General features: G+C 35.8%; 1 protein-coding gene across 2 annotated transcripts in view; it reads left to right on the top strand.

Moving 5' to 3' along the window:
• Positions 1–19,179, top strand: part of HIKESHI (heat shock protein nuclear import factor hikeshi) — a 39,740-nt gene that overhangs the window by 2,422 nt on the left and 18,139 nt on the right. The window contains exons 2-3 of one of the 2 annotated variants that reach the window (XM_007490835.3): positions 4,325–4,562; positions 9,323–9,421. In XM_007490835.3, coding sequence (XP_007490897.2) covers positions 4,325–4,562; positions 9,323–9,421 — 337 coding nt within the window. The remainder of the gene's footprint in view (positions 1–4,324; positions 4,563–9,322; positions 9,422–19,179) is intronic. The other variant, XM_001362490.4, reaches the window with a different exon arrangement.

Raw genomic sequence — 19,179 nt, 5'->3', positions numbered from 1 at the left:
TTCTTCTGTCCAAGTTTATCCCTTTCCAAACTCTAACCTTAGAATATTCTCATAATTAGTTTTCTCCATTCCTCTTCAAAGTGCTGCTGAATGTTGGAAGAAGCCACATACTTGTCTATTGTTTTCACAGTTTCAACTGTGCCCTGAGCACTGTGGCCAATCTATTTACTTTTTCTTGATTATATCACTCTCCACAGCACTCTACACAGTTCCTGTTCCAAACCTTCTCTCCTCAAACATTCTTCAGCATCCTGTCCTCAGTTCTTCTCAATCAAGGACCTTGTTTCTGGCTTAAAAACAAACAAAAATCAGACTTCCTTTCTTTCACCAGCTTCAGTTCTATGCATCAAATCCCCTTATCATTCTCTCCTTTGTTCCAGTTGCTGATGCATGTGATTACCAGATGTACACACCTGACCTTCATCTTTTTCCTAACCTCTAATACTGCATTGCTAATTTCCTGACTTGCATATCCCATAGACATATTCAGAACTTTCCCTCTAAATCTCTTTCCTTCTACTGCCCTTCTTTCTGCTAGTTATCCATATTTACATCTCAGGACTCCTAAGCATTTCATTCTCTTTCACCCACCATAACCTGATGATTACCAGGTCTTGTCATTTCTACCTCCACCTCTCACCATCTCTGGTTAATTCATGCCTTCATCTCCTTTTGTCTGGACTATTTCAGTAATCTTCTAATTGACTCTTTGCATTTAGCCTCTCATTCCAATCCATCTTCTTTACATTGCCAAAATTAATCATTATTAAATTAATATACCATTTCATTCTCCTGGTCAGGAAGCTTCTGTGGTTCTCTTATCACCTCTTGGGTAAGTTACAAATTATTTTGTTGGCCATTTAAAACTTAGTCTGGCTTCAGCCTATCTTTTCAAGCTGACAACACATTACTCCAATTCCTGTCATATACTTTATATTACTCAGCTTATTTACTGCTCTCTATATAATATTACATCTGCTCTCTTTCTGCCTTTGTATTAGATGTCATATCTGAATGCTCTTCCTGGATGCCATCTCAGCCTTTGAGCATCTAGCTCCCTTCAAGGCACTGTTAAAGAGCCTCTTTTTATATGAACCTTTTCCTGACTCCTTCATTAGACTTATTTCCTCACTACTCTCTAAAATTGCTTTGTATTTACTCATCTATATACATACTGTTTTCTCCTAATTGAATTTTTTTTTTCATGCAAGGAATCTTTTTTTTATGGTGGGCCTTTGTACCTCCAGCAGCCAGCACAGTAACTAACATGTAATAGATGTTTAATAAATACTTATTGAGTACAGTGCAGACCTGCAGAATGACTTGTTAGTTTTCACTGATATTTATTTCTGGAAAACCAGCCTAAGTTCAGTGTAGCTTATTACTAAAAAGTTGATTACTTGATACTTTTTAAAAAACAAAACAATTCCACAAAACTTACTAAAATGCCGAAAGGTTAGAATAAGCATCAGTGGAGGGAGTCCCCATGCTGATGAAATCGTGGAACGTCAAAGAAATTATAATACTTAGCTAAATTTATATGACATACTTGCCACAGTCCTTTGAGTTAGGGAATGGACATATTAGTAATCCACTTTTTAACAGATGAAGAAAATGCAGCTCAGAGAAATGATTTGTCTAAAGTCACATGACAACTACATGGCAGAGCTAGATTCAGAGATCTTCCAATTCAAAAACCAAAGTTTTTCCACTAAATCAATGTTTTTTTTTCCCTTCCCCCCCCCCCCCCCTTTTAAGTCATTCTAATTAGTAATAATTTGATTTTGGTTTTGAGTGGATGGTTGGGGACTGTGCTACATTGTCCTCTTATCTTTGGCACATATTAAAAACATGGATGGATTTCGTAAGATTTATAAAACATTTCTTTGTAGTATGCAAGTATTTTGTGTTTGGTTCATTGTATAGGTGCACCTTTGTGATTTGTATCAGTTTTGAAAAGTTTATATTGAGACAATATTTTATATTGTATAGTACCTAGTATCTTAAGCTTAAGACTTTAAGATGCATCATCCAGTTTTTGTGAGCATGGATTTTTTGAACAAAAATTTTTTTGAGGGGGCAATATTTTATAATTTGGAAAGCTCATAATACTGGCTCACATTTATAGGATGCTTGAAGATTTCGAAAAATGTTGTCTGTACAACAATGCTATGAAGTAGACCGAGTCCACTTAACAAATTAGATAGGTGCTAGTGTTAGTGATGATTTGCCCTTAAAAATATAATTCCCTAAGTCCATCACTAGAGGAATAGGCATCATTCAAAGGGCTGAACTAATATTTATTTCTTTTTGAAATGTTTTCTCATTTTCTGAAAATTCTTGACAAAAACATGTTTTAGAGGTGACAAGGACCCCATCTTCATAATGTCTAATTATATGAATGTGTAATGTTTAGTGCCATGAAAAGAATAGGTTCTTTACTGGTTTCTTTTTCAGCACCTGATTATCTTTAGACCTAAAAAGATTTGTTTTTAATACCTGCTAGGGATCATTTAAATATCCAAATAGAATATTTAGGGGCATCTAGGTGGCTCAGTGAATAGAGAGCCAGGCCTGGAAATGGGGGTTCTGGGTTCAAACAGCCTTAGACACTTTCGAGCTGCGTAACCCAGGGCAAATCACTTAACTCCAATTGCCTAGCCTTACCATTCTTATTCCTTAGAACTAATACTTAGTATCTATTCTCAGACAGATGCTGAGGTTTAAAAAAAGAGAAAAGAAATAGGCAGATCCTAGAAATGCAATGTTTCATTTTACTTTTTATATCATGGCTAAACAGGATTTAAAAGAACTTTAGACATGAGCCTTGTTTACAAAACATTTTGTATTCACCCCTAAGCCAAATTTAGAGAGCAATACCTACAATAAATGTTTTTCATATTGCAGAGCCTTAACTAGATACAAAGTTATATTAGACATATTCAATAATAGTTCAGTGATATATAGCCATATACATGGAAAGGGAAAACAAAGCGCATTTTGAGGAAAGAGAAGTGTTCCTTTAGAGTTAATGTTTTTCTTCCTATAGTAATTCATTGATAATAACTTAGATTTCCAACTCTGACTAATAAACATCAGTTACATAGTTTTTAGAATTTAGATTACAGTAATACAGTAAACTTTTGCCTACAAATTTGCTAACTAAATTCTTTAATTTGATTAAACCCATTTATATCTGTACAGTTGTGGAATGATCTGTGGATATATCCCTATGAAAGAATACTTTCAGAATTTCAAAATAAGATCCTACTTTTTCTCCTCTTTTCCTATATGTACTCGCCATTTCTCCCTTTGCAGAACTGGCTATTAATTTCATTTCTTTGTTAATAATGACAAAAGATAGGGCTTTTTAGAATTTATCTTATATATTATATAGAATATATATTAAATGAAATGCCAAGTAGAATTTTTAGCACTTCATTTAATAAAGTCTAGGTGATGCTTAGCTACTTTTTGTTTAGAACAAATCCCCTCCAGAAACAAACACACATACATTAAAATCACAAGCCTTCTCCCCCCCCCCCCCCCCCCCCCCCCGAATATAAGCACTGGAGTGTGTTTGACATTCCAAAGTTGATGGTACTTTTGTAGGTAAGTTGTGGTAAGGGGATTCTAGAGAAGCAAAGATACAGGTTTTAGTATTATTCTGATACTTCAAAGGATCCATGATTTCATCACTGTGTGTACTCCCTCAATTGATAACAAATCATAATCTCTAGTGGCATAATAGCTCTGTGATTCTTATCTATATTCTATCATAAATTCTGGGGACCTTCCTTAGGTTCTCTTAATATCTGGGTGGAAACAACCTAATATTCTGGCATTTATTGTTTCAGTCTTATTTATGATTAGCCCTTTTCCATTTTGGGTCATACATGTCTTTGATGTTGTTGATGTCACTTCTCATGCAAGTTAATCTGGGCAATTTCTATACGTACCAGAAGAAGATGCATTACTTGTGATTTTGATTCTTCTTAGACTGTGGTAGTCTGTCAGAGCATCTTTGGAAGAATATTGGTGCTAAAGAGAGAAGATTTTGTGGAAATGAGCAGTTTCAGTGTTAATTATGTTTTATTGTGTTATAATCCTTTGAAAATTGCTAATCCATATATGATATGTAGATGCATACACACACACACACACACACACACACACACACAGTAACTCTCAATTTGAATACTAGACTAGCCAGAATATTTTGACTCTTGGCTATCCCTGGTGACACAGTTGATTGTTACATTGGATAGTTAAAAGGTTACAGAACCTCACAAACTTTTTCATCTGAGAATTTTTTATTTTCTAGGTGCAAACAGTTGCACAGCAAGTGGCAGAGGATAAATTTGTATTTGACTTACCTGATTATCAAAGTATCAACCATGTCGTGGTGTTTATGCTGGGGACAGTCCCATTTCCTGATGGCATGGGAGGATCTGTCTACTTTTCATATCCTGATTCAAGTGGAACACCAGTATGGCAGCTCTTGGGGTTTGTCACGAATGAGAAACCAAGTGTCATCTTCAAAATTTCAGGTCTTAAATCTGGTAAGCTTCATACAGTTGTACATTTAAATATTTTGTATTCTTTCATAAACATTGTATGACTTTTTAAAGGAGTTCCCTCTTTCAGTAGATTTTTAATAAAAAAAATCAAAAGGTAAATCCAGCATTTAGTATTTCATACTATAAATTGCCGATTTCAGAGATAAGACAAACTGAATAGAATGAGATACAGTGACAATTCTTTGTGTCAGACTTTAAACTTGGTTTCATATGATCTTGAAATACTCATTACCAATCCTGAAAATGTCAAATGCTGGAGAAAAAAAAAAGAATAATAGATTTGAGTGAGGCCTTTCAGCACCTTTGGTTTGAAGATGAATAAACAAGCTTAGGAAGGTTATAACTTGCCCAAGGTCATACCAAAAGTTAGTGTCAAAGCTGGAACTAGAACCTGGGGTTTCTGACTTCTGATATAGTACTTATTCTGTTTTAATATTATGAACTAAAACTCTGAGAAAAGCTGTGAAATTCTTGAATACATGTGTTTACTGTGACAGTTCATTTACTTGTTCAGTAGCTGAAGCATGCTCATCTCAATTTTCTTCCAGAACCTGGGGAATTGAAAAATGAGAGTTTTCCTGAGGAGTAGGAATAGGTTTTTCTTTGGGGTATTTATTTTTGGACAGAATTCTAGGTATAATTGGCCAGATATCAGTCTTTGTGATGCTCATTTTTGAAGATAACACTGACAGCTTAATCATCACAATGTTGAAGAGGTTACCTTTGTGAGAGAATGTGTGTGTGTATATGTGTGTGTGTGTGTGTAAGTAAACGGACTTATAGCCAGGTATATATATTTTTATAAAAGTTGCAGAATGGAAGAGACTCAGAAGCTATCTAATCTATAGAGTACCTGAAAAAATATCCCTTTCACAACATGCCCAACAAATGTATTTATTCAGCCTTTACTTGAAGGTCTTGAATGAATGGGAATCTTCTACTCTTCAATATGACCTACTCTACTTTTTTTGGATAGCTCTGATTTTAGGAAGTTTCCTTATATCAAATATATATTTGTCTCTTTATAATTTGCATTAATTACTACTATTCCTGCCATTTCAGTATGAGCCTTAATCAGTATGAGTCAAATTCCTCCTGATATCCCATGATCCCCCTTCATTTACTTGAAGAGAGATATTCTTTCTTTTCTATTCTTTTCTCCATGCTTATCACCCTCAGCTGGCCTTCATCAGGAACTTGAAGCCTTCTTTCATGTTTGTCCATATCTGACCATCCTCCAGTTCATCAACGTCATTCCCAAAATGTGGTGCCGAGAAAGGAACATAGTACTACAGATAGAGTTTAACCAGAGAAGACCTTTGGAATGAAGAAAGTCTCTCTTTCATTGAAGAGAATTTGGTGATGACTGCTTATAATTGTCAGCTAGATCTACATATTAGTTAATAAAAACAGTAAAGACAATCCTTTGATTTCTAACTAGAAGATTATAAATCTAATAGTAGTTCTCAAACGTTAAATGGTAGATTATTGTTTGTTGTCATTTCCACATTCCTCTCCCCATATTGATTTCTCAGTGAGGTTCCAGGAGAATGAAGGTAGAAATCCTGCCTCCTTTCAGACTTCATATGAAACTTTTACAATCAGCTATCCTACCCTTGCTCACAATTTTTACTGTCATTAATACCTCTCTTTTTCTCCCTTTTCCTGTAACCCCAGTGTTTAGGAACTTTAGTGTCTGGGATCTTTCCATTCCCTCTCCCCTTAGCTTTTCTATCTCAGAGCTTTGAGAGAATGATAAATCACAAAAAGGACAGGAACTGTTGACTTACACTTTGTCATCTTTCATCCTTTGCCTATTTTCCTGTGACAGATATAGTTGAGGATAAGAGAACATTATGAAAACAGACAGACAAAACTCTTACTGGCATTTTCTCAGCTAGTCTGAAGAAATGTTACTCCAAATGATCTGTTAGATCATTAGATGATTATAACTTTGCCTTCAGTCATTATTATACATTGGAATCTATTTCTATTATTACTTTGGAATCCTGCTACCTAGAAAATTTTATTTGGTTCAGTGATGTACAAGTTAAGGTTGTCATTTTAATTTAAGTAATGATGATAAGGAGAAAATCTTTTTGTCTTTTCCTCTAAATTGTTCTTCAGAGTATAATTTCTCTTGAAATAATTTCTGTTTCTGATTGGAGCCCTTTGCTGGTTATGTTTTCTTGAGAAACAATCTAGTTGTTAAAGCTTTGTTCAGAGATAGGGAGAAAGCATAGCAGCACAAAATTGTCTTCTGTTGGCTTGAATGTAAATTTTATTAAATGGGGACAGTTATCTTTGGAACATTCTGGAAGTTTTATAGTAAGAGGTCTTTAGAAAAGCCCTTGCCTTTTTAAATACTTAACCTAATATAACTGATAAAAGAGCATCTTTCATGTTCAACATTGTAAAAAAAAAAGCATATTAAAATATAATTTTAGGTAAATTTAAATTATGTTTATACTATGAAGCCTTTAGGTGGCATTTTTAGTTTTGTACATTAACTTAATCTCACCCAGGATATCAGTATGAGTAAACATTCTTATTCAGAACTGACATCAGAATTTAGGCAGCAGAATCTGTCTGTTTCTCAATTGTTGATCATAGTATATGTATATATGTAATTTTGGACTTTTTTTTTTTTAACCCTTACCTTCCATCTTGGAGTCAATACTGTATATTGGCTCCAAGGCAGAAGAGTGGTAACGGCTAGGCAATGGGGGTCAAGTGACTTGCCCAGGGTCACAGAGCTGGGAAGTGTCTGAGGCCAGATTTGAACCTAGGATCTCCTTTCTCTAGGCCTGGCTCTCAATGCACTGAGCTACCCAGCTGCCCCCTGGACTTTTTAAAGAATTATTTAGGATTAATGTGCTTATGTTTTCATGTTGGTGAAGAATTAAAAATGGTATTAGTTTAAAGAGTAGATATATTTTAATTGCTTTGAGAGCTTGGACAAACTAATGAGTTTTTAACCTAATAAATGGAAGAATATTTAGTTCTTTCCTATGTAAATATTTGTAGTCAGACTAGTTTTTGCTGAGTTGAGTACTGCATTTTGAGTATGTTCCTAACCTCAAGAGACTTTAACTGAATGATGTAGAAAATAGGAAATCCAATTACATTTCATAGAATAATATAAAACCAAAGTTAGAGGGGATGCCCAGAGAATATCTTCTCCAACCCATCGCTGAACAGTAATCACCTCTTCAGTATCCCTGATTATTGCATATTACCCAATATCTGTGTGAAGACTTCTAGGGATAGAGAACTCACTACTTCCTGAGGTAGCCCTTTCTACTTTTGATCAGTTCTAATAGTCTGGAAGTTTTTTTGTTTATACAGCACTGAGCGGTTTTCTGCTCAAGAGCCTTCTTTATTGACTACCATATCAAATTCAAACTCTTGTGCCTATCTTTAAAAGCCTTCTGATAATTTGACTCCCTTATATATGTGGCCTTTTTTTTTTAACCCTTTATTTTTAAACTTCAAGACAGGACATCTGCTTCTGTCAGAGCAGGTCTACTGATTCTGTGATGTCTCAAGAACATGATATGTTTATTTGTCTCTCCCTTGCTAATGCTAATGTGTCATCCTTTCTCTTCTTTGCTTTTCAAAATTCTGCTCTTTCTTCAAGAATCAAGTAAGCACTATTACTTCTTTGATGTTTTTCCAGTTCCTACTGTAAGACTAAAAATGAATGAATACTCCAAGTATATAAATTTATAGGATTTAATAACAATAAAGCGAGAGAGCCAGAAACCCACACCTGCCTCACTAGAGCCAAAGCAAAAGCCCCAAAGCCCCGCAGTGTGAGTTTCAGCAAAATTTATAAACAAACCCATGTAAGGACGCAACATAGGGATGCAAGACAAGGGGATCCCCAGGAAGAGTAAAGAATACTAGGAAATGAAGTCCCCTAGCCACAATATTTTTTTAAAACCCACACTACTTATATTAGTTTGTCTTTCCATTAAACTTGAATTTATGTTATCTTCTTCTTAGAACTTAAAAAATTCTTCTGTTTCATGTTTATTTTTGCTCCTTTATTTATATTTTGGAATCTTTAAAAGATAGAACAATATCTTCTACTTTTTGTGTGTTTATTCTTTTTATTATTTATCATAGAAGTAGACTCAAAGCAAGCACTCAGTAAGTTTATCATTAATATGACTGATCAGTGAGTCAACACACATTTCTTGTGTACTCGTTATGTACCAGGCACTTTGTTAACACTGGGGATAAAAATGTAAGGAAAAAGAAATATAGCCCCTGCCTTTAAGGAACTTATTTGCTAATGGGGGATGTCTGTTTGACAGAAATTGGGATATAGTATCCTTTCTTAACTTTAGTTATTGTTGTTATAGTATGAAAACCAGCTGGCTACCAGCTGGTTTGAACTGAGGCTCTGTGGTAACTGTTTGGGCCTGTTCACATCTGAGTAACACTTGCTTGGAGACAGCTTATATAAACTTATTAAATATTTCTTGAAAGGTTTTAAGGAAGGGAAGGAGAGGTAAACAAAGAATTGAAGATATAGTCCCTAATTCTACAAGGAAACTATAAACTTTTCCCAAATTGCTGGTTTGCAAGAACCATATTCCTTCTCAAGAAATTCAAGCTTCCTTAAAACTCCTTAATCTATCGCCAATTCCCAGTTTCTATTCTAAATAACCTATACTAATTAATAATCTCCTTATATATAGTTTACAGTTACTGTCTCCTTGTATTCTTTCCAGCTCACTCTTCCAACTGCCAAGTCTTTTCAGGGCCTAGTTACGCTTCAGTTGGCCTTGGTAGGCCTAAGTCGGCCTGGTTCACTCTCCAGCCATACAGAGGTAAAACAGTCTTTCTTTCTGTTCTCAGTTGGTCTCTTTCACAAACTTATTCCCAAAAATCCAACCTGTTCTCTTTTAATTGCTACCTAGTTTTCCAAAGTTTTACAGAGAGCAAGATCCAATCAGCCTCTCGGAGTAAAACCTCACTCCAAGAGTGCCTGGCAGTTGGAATTCCCCACAGAACTCTCCCCAAGATTCCAGCTGGCCTTAAAGGTGTAAAGATTGAAAAGGTTTGAAGGCACAGGGGCTAAGGAAGGGCCGGTAAACAGGGAATGGAAGAGTTGAAGGAACAGAGGGAATATGGAAGTTGGTGAGGTAAAAGGGAAGAATACCTACCCTCTGTGGTTGAAAGACTGTAATTTTTTCATACTCAACCCACAAGAGAGGTACCCCTGGGTAAGGCTAGGTTAGGGATGACAGGACCAGTGGTTTGAGTGAATTTCTGGGAATAGAGAAGTTTACTCTTCAAGGCTTATCTGGTAGTTGAACCCTCGAAGTGCCCCTTGTCTGGCAGGCAGACTGTCCTTGTTGGCTTTCATTGTTTAGCCAAGGCTAATGGCTAGTTTTGCCACCACCCTCTCTTTCTTTGTTCTCCCTTCAATATGAATCTGATTGTGATCTTCTAATTTTCAAGTAGTTTAATAATTATAGTAAAACAAGAAAGGGGATATGTAGGTGGGAATAGGAGACCCTTGATGCTTCTTCAGCTGAGCTAAGATGGCTCAGCTTCAGCTTCAGCTTATCTATCTTTTTCTTAGCTAGTCACTATCTCTATCCCAACTAAACAAATGGCCAGTGTCCTCCTTGGGAAGGTCAAGGGATGGAAAGGATCTTCAGGGTGATCCCCTGAAGTAAGGGATCAGCCCCTTTCAGCAGCTGTTGTTGTTTGGTTCTTCCTCTAATGGATACTCTCAAACATACAGGAACCTTCTTTTTCTAGGTGAGGGAAATGGAGGAGGCAAAGCTTTTCCACAGGTTGGGTTCTAGAGCTCCACACTCCATCGAGTTCAGAGGGCAAAGACCTTTCAGTTTAGCAGTTTCTCCCACTATCCTCTTCTCTCACTCCAACTAATACTCCCCCTCCCGTCACATTCCAAATGATGTCTGCTCCATCTCGGTGGGCGGAAATGCAAAAGCTTGATTCATAGTTTTCCTTTCCACAAAGGTAACTTCTCAGCATTCTTCTCCTGACCTTAGCTACTAAGATCTAAATTAACCCAAATTCTTGTTTAATCCCAATAAGTCAACACATAAAGAGGAGCTGAAAAACTTTGGGAAGGGTAGAGGATACCATGCTGGCAAATTCTAGAAGCAAAGCTGGGAGAGGAATGAAGGATTAGTAGCCTGGATTCTTCCCCAAAATAGAGGCCTTAGGAAAACTTAGCAGTGAGAGAAGGGGCCAGCAGAGGTGGAGAGACATTTTAGAGTGAGAAGGCCACAGGTATTGAGGAAAGTTTTAGGGTGAGAAGTCAGTTGAGGTAGGATTGTGATCAAGTGGGATTAGGCTGAAAATGTCTTGATGTGGGATGTGATGCCTGAACAGAGTTTTAAAGAAGGGAAGAATTCTAAAGATATTTACTTTGATTTTAGCATAGTATATAATCAGTATATCATACCTGATGGATGTTATGATGGGAATTTTGGTGAGGAAAGAACAAGAGGGAACATATAAAAGATTCAGATTTATTGGTTGGAAAAGGGAGGAAGGAACAGGGGTAAGGAGAAAGTCTACAAGTTATCTTACAATCTGATGTCTATAAACTATCTAAAACTATCTTATTAAGCTAAGTAGTAAATTTCCCCAATAGTCAAATCTCACACAAGGAGTCCAATCAAATGGGCCAGGATCTTTAGTTGATTAGTATCCAAACAGGTCCAGAGGTGAAGTCTGTCTTCAGTCTTCTTGACTCAAAGCTGCCAGCAGCCAAATTCAAAAGATTTCTTTTCTTCTGCTGGTCTCAGGAGAAAGCCAGAAACCTTTGTTCCCAGGCCTCCAACTCAGGTCCTTACAGGAGATGAGATGAAGTCTGTCAGTTGGGGCATAGAATCTTATCCCAGATTTCCAGCCTTAGGCTCCCATGTGACACTTAAGTCACATGCTCCTGTCAATCACTCACTCTGACATATGCACCACTCAGTTTGTTGCAAATTGTTCATTCTTTATCACATTCCCCCCTTTTGCAGGGATCAAAAATCAAGTTGGAAACACTAATTTTTGCATTTGTGTACAATCTAAAATACTTACCAATTACCTAAACTTTGAAGTCTAAATTACTTACCAATTACCTAAACTAAGAAATCTACCCAAAATAACAAGCAACCTACACTCAACTGTCTTATTCTAACTGATACTAACATATTCTAGGGAATTTTAACAAGGAAAAAGGAAAAGGAATTAAACAATGAATAAGTACAAATGTAAAACAGAAGCAAAATCAAAACAGCAAAAAACATCAAACAAAAGATGAACATAACTTCCATGCAAACATCAAACTCAATATTCTTATTAGCTAATACAGAACATTGTACTACTATTGTAGTACATTAATATTAAACTTAGAGAAAAATTTTGAAAATTATAATAAGCACAACAGTACATAAGTTTTATAATGAAAATCAAACCAAACATTAAACTCATTTATGCAAATACATGTAACAATAAACATTAGTGAGCTATGTACATAATTTATATATATACATATAGTATATACATACAATATATACATGTATGCTATACATATGCACACACATACACTTATGTACACTTCATATTTACACACATTTTACATATATACAATATAATACAATTAATTTGCAATCCTATTATACACCCTATTTATATTTGCATATTTACCATTTTGTTTGATATGTGATATCATATGTTATTTGTGTTGTATAATGTATGATGTAGTGAAAATCAGTATCTAATTTTATTTTGTTTTACTTAATCCTACCTAACTAATCCCTATCTTCAAACTACTTCTAACTAGATTTCTATATCTAAACTAAATCTAAGTATGTAACTATATTTTGTTAGTAAACAACATATCTATAGCTAATCATAACACTGTTAGTACCCTAACTATACATTGTTTCACTCATTTAAGTAGTGATTCAATGTAAGCTAACCATGTTTATGTTTTATTATGTTGTTACTTTTGCTATGTCATGTTGTTTTGCTATTTTAATGTCAGTGTTACTGTTATGTAAGAGTTATGTTACTGTTGTATGTGAATAAATGCTATGTTATTATGTACTATAGTATATTTCCCCAAAATATTAATTCATTAGTCCATTTATCCTGTATTCCTCTTCATTGCAGATTTCACATAGTCTTTTAAATTTATAAATTTTTAGCCTTTTAACAATGTCCATTAATTTCTGAATTCTCTTCATCTGCATTGTCCTCTTCTCTTCTGTAGGAATGGTCCTCTCTTTACTGATCTTTTTGGCTGCAGACTCAATTTGACTGATCATTCTATCAATCTGCAATCTCTTCATTTTCTTCTTCAGTGATTTGTACATTTTCATTATTAATACCATGTACTAATTTATATGTGAACAATGATACCAGGAATCTCTACCCAAAACTTTTGCTGAAGATGGAGAAACTAACACAATAGTGTAAGGACCTAACCAACTTTCTTGTGTTGCTGATGTTTTAGCAAAATTTTTTACATATACATATCTCATGGTTCATAATTATGAAGAGAATAAGCCAAAGGACCAGTTTGAATTAATACTTCCATATCATGTAATTCTTTTAGTCTTTGTTTTAAAGCACTTAAGTAAGAAGCAAGTTGACAGTCTCCTCCTAAGAGAGATGTATAGACTGTCTTACAAGTTTTTGCTTGTAGTGGAGCATGCCCAAAGAGCATTTGATAGGATGATATATGTAAAACTACTCTTGGTCTCATACATAGGTAAAACAAAGCTATGGGTAGAATCTCTGGCCATTTGAGATGAGTTTCCGCACAGAGTTTCCCCACCATAGTCTTTATTTCCTTATTTACGTGCTCTACTTGCCCTGAACTTTGTGGATAAGGAACATGATATTTTGGTGTTATTCCTAGATTTTCATAGACTCTTTTCAGGATGTCTTGAGTAAAATGTGATCCTTTATCAGAGTCTATTGTTAATGGCACTCCAAATGTAGATATAATTTTCTTAATCAACACTCTCACCACAAAGCTACCTGTATTTGTATTTGATGGAAAAGCTTCAGGTCATTTGGTTAATCTATCAACAATTACCAAGCAAAACTTGTATCTTCCCACTTTTGGCATGCTGATGTAATCAATCTGCAGACTCTCAAATGGACAATATACTAAAGGTCTACCACCTAAACTCTGTCGGAATGCCTCTTGATTGAATTTTTGGCAAACAGAGCAGCTTGAACAGATCTTATTTGCTATAGTACTTATTCCAGGAGCAATCCATTGTCTCTTTACATTGTCAATTGCAGCTTGAGTACCAAAATGACCTTTTGTGTGAATGGCTTGACACAAATAGGTATGCAGGTCTTTTGGTAACAGCGGATTTCCTGTATCTGTTAACCATATGCAATGTTCTTTTCTTGCTCCAAACTTCTCTTCCATTTTTGTATTTCTGAGTCTACATAAACTTTTTCTAGATCATCAGATTCTTTAGTTGATAAGTTGATAACATACACTGGGGCATTTCTGGCAGCAAACTTTGCAGTTATATTAGCTCTTATGATTTCCTTTAGCAACTGAATCTCTTCTATTAGTATGACTTTTATAATGGATTACAGCTAGCTGTTTTGGCTTCTGGATAGCATCCAACAACTTAGTTATTATTTCTGCATGAGCAATTGGTTTTCCTGATGTAGTAACAAAATCTCATTTCCAGATCTTTCCTGTAGCATGACACACTGAAAAAGTATAATGAAAGTCTGTGTACACATTTGCACTTTTACCATCAGATAGAAGACATACTTGCTTTCATGCAACCAGCTCTGCACATTGAGCACTAAGGTTACTAGGTAATGATCCATACCACAGTGTCTCGAATTCTGTGACAACTGCAGCACCTGTACATCAAATTCCATTACGCAAATATGAAGAACCATCTGTGAATAAAACCAAATTTGGATTTTTGGATTGGAGTGTCTTTTAAATCCATCCTTGGCATATCCACTAGAACTACTACTTATACACATTCATGCAATGTTTCACCATTCTTTGGCAAATCAGGAAGAAGTGTAGCTGGGTTTAATACACTACACCTTTTCAACTTGATGTTTTCACTACCTAGAAGTATAATTTCATACTTAGATATTTGTTGGTCTGAATATGCTTGAGTACGAAATTTCCTCGTACTTGAGTACAAAATTAGTGCTTCTATTTATTTGATGTGAACAAAATACCATCAATGGACATCCCAAAACTAAGTCTGATGACTTCTGAATTAACACAGCTGCAGCAGCTACACCCCTTAACAAGAAACTGTACCTGCAGCAATTGGAAATAGCTGACAACTATAGTATCCAATTGGATGATAACTTTGTCCTAAAGTCTGTGTCAGTACACCAGATGCAATTCCTTTGGTCTCATTCACAAATAATTGAAAAGGTTTAGAATAGTCTGGGATTCCAAGAGCTGGTGCAGATGAAATAGCTTCCTTAAGCTTACTTAAGACTTGCAGATGTTCAGGTTTGAGTTTCAGAGGTTCTGGTTCTGTATTCCTGATTAGATTTGTTAAACATTTAGTAATTTCACTATACCCTGGTATCCATTGTCTGTAGAAACCAGTTGTTCCAAGAACAGCTCCAAGTTGCTTCTTGGTCTTAGGTGCACTCAATTTCTGGATATCAGCTATTCTTTTCTTAGTGATACTTCTGGAACCCTCTGACAACACAAAGCCAAGATATTCAGTGAGAGGCAAAATCCACTGAAGTTTTGCTTTAGAGATTTTATGTCTACGTAATTCAATCAAAAGAATCTTGCTATCTCTTAAAACACCCTTTAGCAGATGGAGATGCTAGGAGAATATCATTTACAAAATGTACAATTTTACTTTCCTTGAATGTTATTGTTTTAAGGTCTCTTTTCAAAATTTGAGAGAATTGACTCAGGCTATCGCAGAAACCTTGTGGAAGACAAGTCCAAGTCCATTTTGTTTTCTCCCATGTGAAAGCAAAGATCTTTTGAGAATCCTCTTGAATTGGTATTGAGAAAAACACTGAACATAAATCTACCACAGTGAAATATCTTGTTTAACTTGGAATGGATGAGATTAAAGCAGCTGGGCTTGATACTATAGGATGAGTCTTTATTACATGATCATTTACAGCGCTCAAATCCTGTATGAATCTACAGACAATTCTGCCATCTTGATCTAGCTTTTGCTTTTTTATTGGAAGTATGGTTGTATTGTATTCTGAGAAACACAGTATTATGATCCCTTGTTGAATTAGGGACTCAATAATAGGTCTTATTTCGTCTATAGCTTCTTTACTCACAGGGTATTAAGGAACACGTCCTTCCTTGGTTCTCACTGTTACTGGAGTAGCTGATTTCAATATGCCTACATCTGTGGAAGACTTTGACCGTAAGTCTTCTGGTATATCCTCAGGAATAGGATAGATGGAATCCAACTCATTCTCTGCATTGACTGAATCTAAGAACAGCAATGGAAAAACTTTCAGAGATTCTTCTGGGAGTTGTATGATATATCCCCAGTGTCAATACATTGAATCATTGCTTGTAATTTACAAAGCAAGTCCCTTCCGAGGAGGTTCATTGGGCATTCTGACATACAAAGAAATGTGTGTTCCATGGATAAAGGACCTAGAGTTATCATTTTAGGTTATAATTTTGCTACTCTTTCTGGTTTTCCAGTAGTTCCAATCACTTTCATAGTACCAGCAGGTTTACAATCTTTAGGAAGACTTTGCAAAACTGATTTACTGACTCCAGTATCCACCAAAAGATCATATATCTGATCCCCTATAGTTACAGAAACATAGGGTTCAGTACTATTTGGGGGTTGGAAGATTTCAAGAATTGGTGCAAGCACAGAAACATCAGTACAAAGCTCAGTCATTTCCTGGCCATCCAAGTCTACATCTGCTTGAATTACATGACTTTCCCAGGATTTTGTATCATCAGCTTTTACATTACTCTCATTGGTCCTTAAATTCTCCATTTTAGTATCGTTCTCATTTACAATTTCATTATTATTTAGTTTATAGTCTTCATTAATTTCTCTTATTCTACATTCATTAGTATTTTCTATTAAATTTATATTACAATGTTCCTTCTCTGTACAAGTCTGTCTTCAGTCTTCTTGACTCAAAGCTGCCAGCAGCCAGATTCAAAAAGATTTCTTTTCTTCTGCTGGTCTCAGGAGAAAGCCAGAAACCTTTGTTCCCAAGTCTCCAACTCAGGTCCTTGCAGGAGATGAGATGAAGTCTGTCAGTTGGGGCATAGAATCTTATCCCAGATCTCCAGCCTTAGGCTCCCATGTGACTCTTAAGTCACATGCTCCTGTCAATCACTCACTCTGACATATGCACCACTCAGTTTGTTGCAAATTGTTCATTCTTTATCATGAAAAGATGTGGCCTATAATATAGTTAGATGGATTAAGAAGTTAATGTCAAGACTAGAAGAATAGTAATAATAGTAATGGTTTGCAGTTAACTTGGAAAGAGATCTTACAATGGAGTGCCTCAAGGATCTGTCTTGGTCTTGAGCTTTTTAGCATTTTTATACCATAGTATTTTTCTTATACTGCATCTAGCACAGTAATGGGGAACCTTTTAGAGAGGAGTGCCAGGCCCCATCGCCCCCCTCTTCAGACTGAGTGCTGTTTCCCCCCCCCCCCCACTGAGTGCTGTGTGTCTATCCCCCTCCACCCCCCACCCCCCATTAAGTGCCAGGCATGTCCTAACTCCTTTACCCCACACAGGGGAGGGAGAAAGTGCTCCCATTGGGCTGCTGGACAGAGGGGTGGGTGATGTGAAAAAATATCAGGTAAAGTGGAGAGGGGGAAGGGAGCACCTCCGTCTGAGTCCCTCTGCCTTTTTAGTAATGAACTAGGTGAGAGGTGGCAACTGAGTGCCCGCAAGAGTGCTCTGTGTGCCATCACTGATCTAACAGATTCTGTTTATCTTTTTTTTACATGATTAAATGCATAGGTAGTATATTTATTAATTTTGCAGATGATACAAAATGGAAACGGATCTCCAACCCAGTGAATGGTACAATCAGGATATAGAGAGATTTTGACACTAGAACAGTGGGTTGAAGCTAATAAAATGGAATATATTATGAGATAAATATGTCTTATACTATTCAATTAAACAGATGTAAAGTGGGAAAAAACATACTAGAAAGTTTGAGTGATTGAGTTAGTGTGATTAGTGACACCTACCTAAGCTAATGGGATCTTTGGCTACATTAAGATAGGCATAAATCTAGGAATTAGGAGTTAATATTTCTACTAGCTATTGTTCTGGTCAAGCCATATCATAGTAATATGTCAAATGAGGATCTCTTGAAGGAACTGGAAAACTGTATCTTGGATAAGAGAAAACTTAGTAGGACATAATACATTTTCGAATATTTGAAAGGTCCTCCTTTATAAAAGGAATTAGGTTTGTTCTGATTCTTCTCAGGGGGCAGAACCAGGAAAAGTTGCAAATCATGAAAAGGTGGAAGTTGCAAAGAGGCAAATCCTTCCTCCCTCTCTGACCCCCCCCCCCCCCAGCCTGGCCCAAACACTTTTTTTGGTGATATAATTTATCCCATTTAGTTCCTTGCTTCCCATTTCTCTTAGTGCAATCTTTTTTCACCTCTAGGTTTTTTTTAATTATCATCCTAAGCAGTTTACTACCACACCCTCTAAGTATAGTTCTTCTAACTACTACGATAATGATAACAAGTTATAGATATCATCTTTCCATATAGGAATATAAACAATTTGACCTTATTGAAGCCTTTCAATTTTTTCTGTTTCTTATTTACCTTTTTATACTTCTTGAATTTTTATGTTTGGACATCAAGTTTTCTGTTTAAGTCTGATTTTTTCTTTAGGAATGCTTGGAGATCTTCTATTTTATTAAATGACCATACTTTCCCCTGAAAGACTATGGTTAGCTTTGATGGGTAGGTGATTCTTGATTGTAAACCCACTTCCTTCTTCAATATCATATTCTAAGCCCTTCGGTCCTCTATTGTAGAAGCTGCCAGATCCTATGTAATCGTGATTGGGGCTCTATGATATTTGATTTCTTTTTGGCTATTTGCAGTATTTTCTCCTTGGCCTGGGAGCTCTTCAACTTGGCTATTACATTCCTGGAAATTGTCATTTGGGTATTTATTGCAGGAAGTAATCTGTGAATTCTTCAATTTCTATTTTACTCTGTTGTTCAAGAACATCTAGGCACTTTTCTTTGATAATTTCTTGAAATATGTAGTCCAATAATTCTTAAATTGTCTCTCCTGGATCTTTTTTCTAGATCAATTTTTAATGAGATATTTCATATTTTCTTCTATTTTTTTTTATTTGGAGTTTTCTTGGCAAAGACACTGGAGTGGTTTGTCATTTCCTTATCCATCTCATGAGATGAGGAAATTGAGATTTACCCAGTCACATAGCTAGTAAGTGTCTGAGGATGGATTTGAAATCATAAAGAGGAATCTTCCTGATTCCAGGCCTGGCACTCTATCTACTGTGCCACCTAAGCTGCTCTAGATGGATATTTACTCTGTTTCCACTTCTTAGCTGAC

Source organism: Monodelphis domestica, chromosome 4 (assembly GCF_027887165.1).
Source record: "Monodelphis domestica isolate mMonDom1 chromosome 4, mMonDom1.pri, whole genome shotgun sequence".
NCBI classification, from domain to species: domain Eukaryota; kingdom Metazoa; phylum Chordata; class Mammalia; order Didelphimorphia; family Didelphidae; genus Monodelphis; species Monodelphis domestica.
The sequence above is the reverse complement of the archived record's forward strand: the minus strand, read 5'-3'. Positions and strand labels throughout refer to the sequence as shown.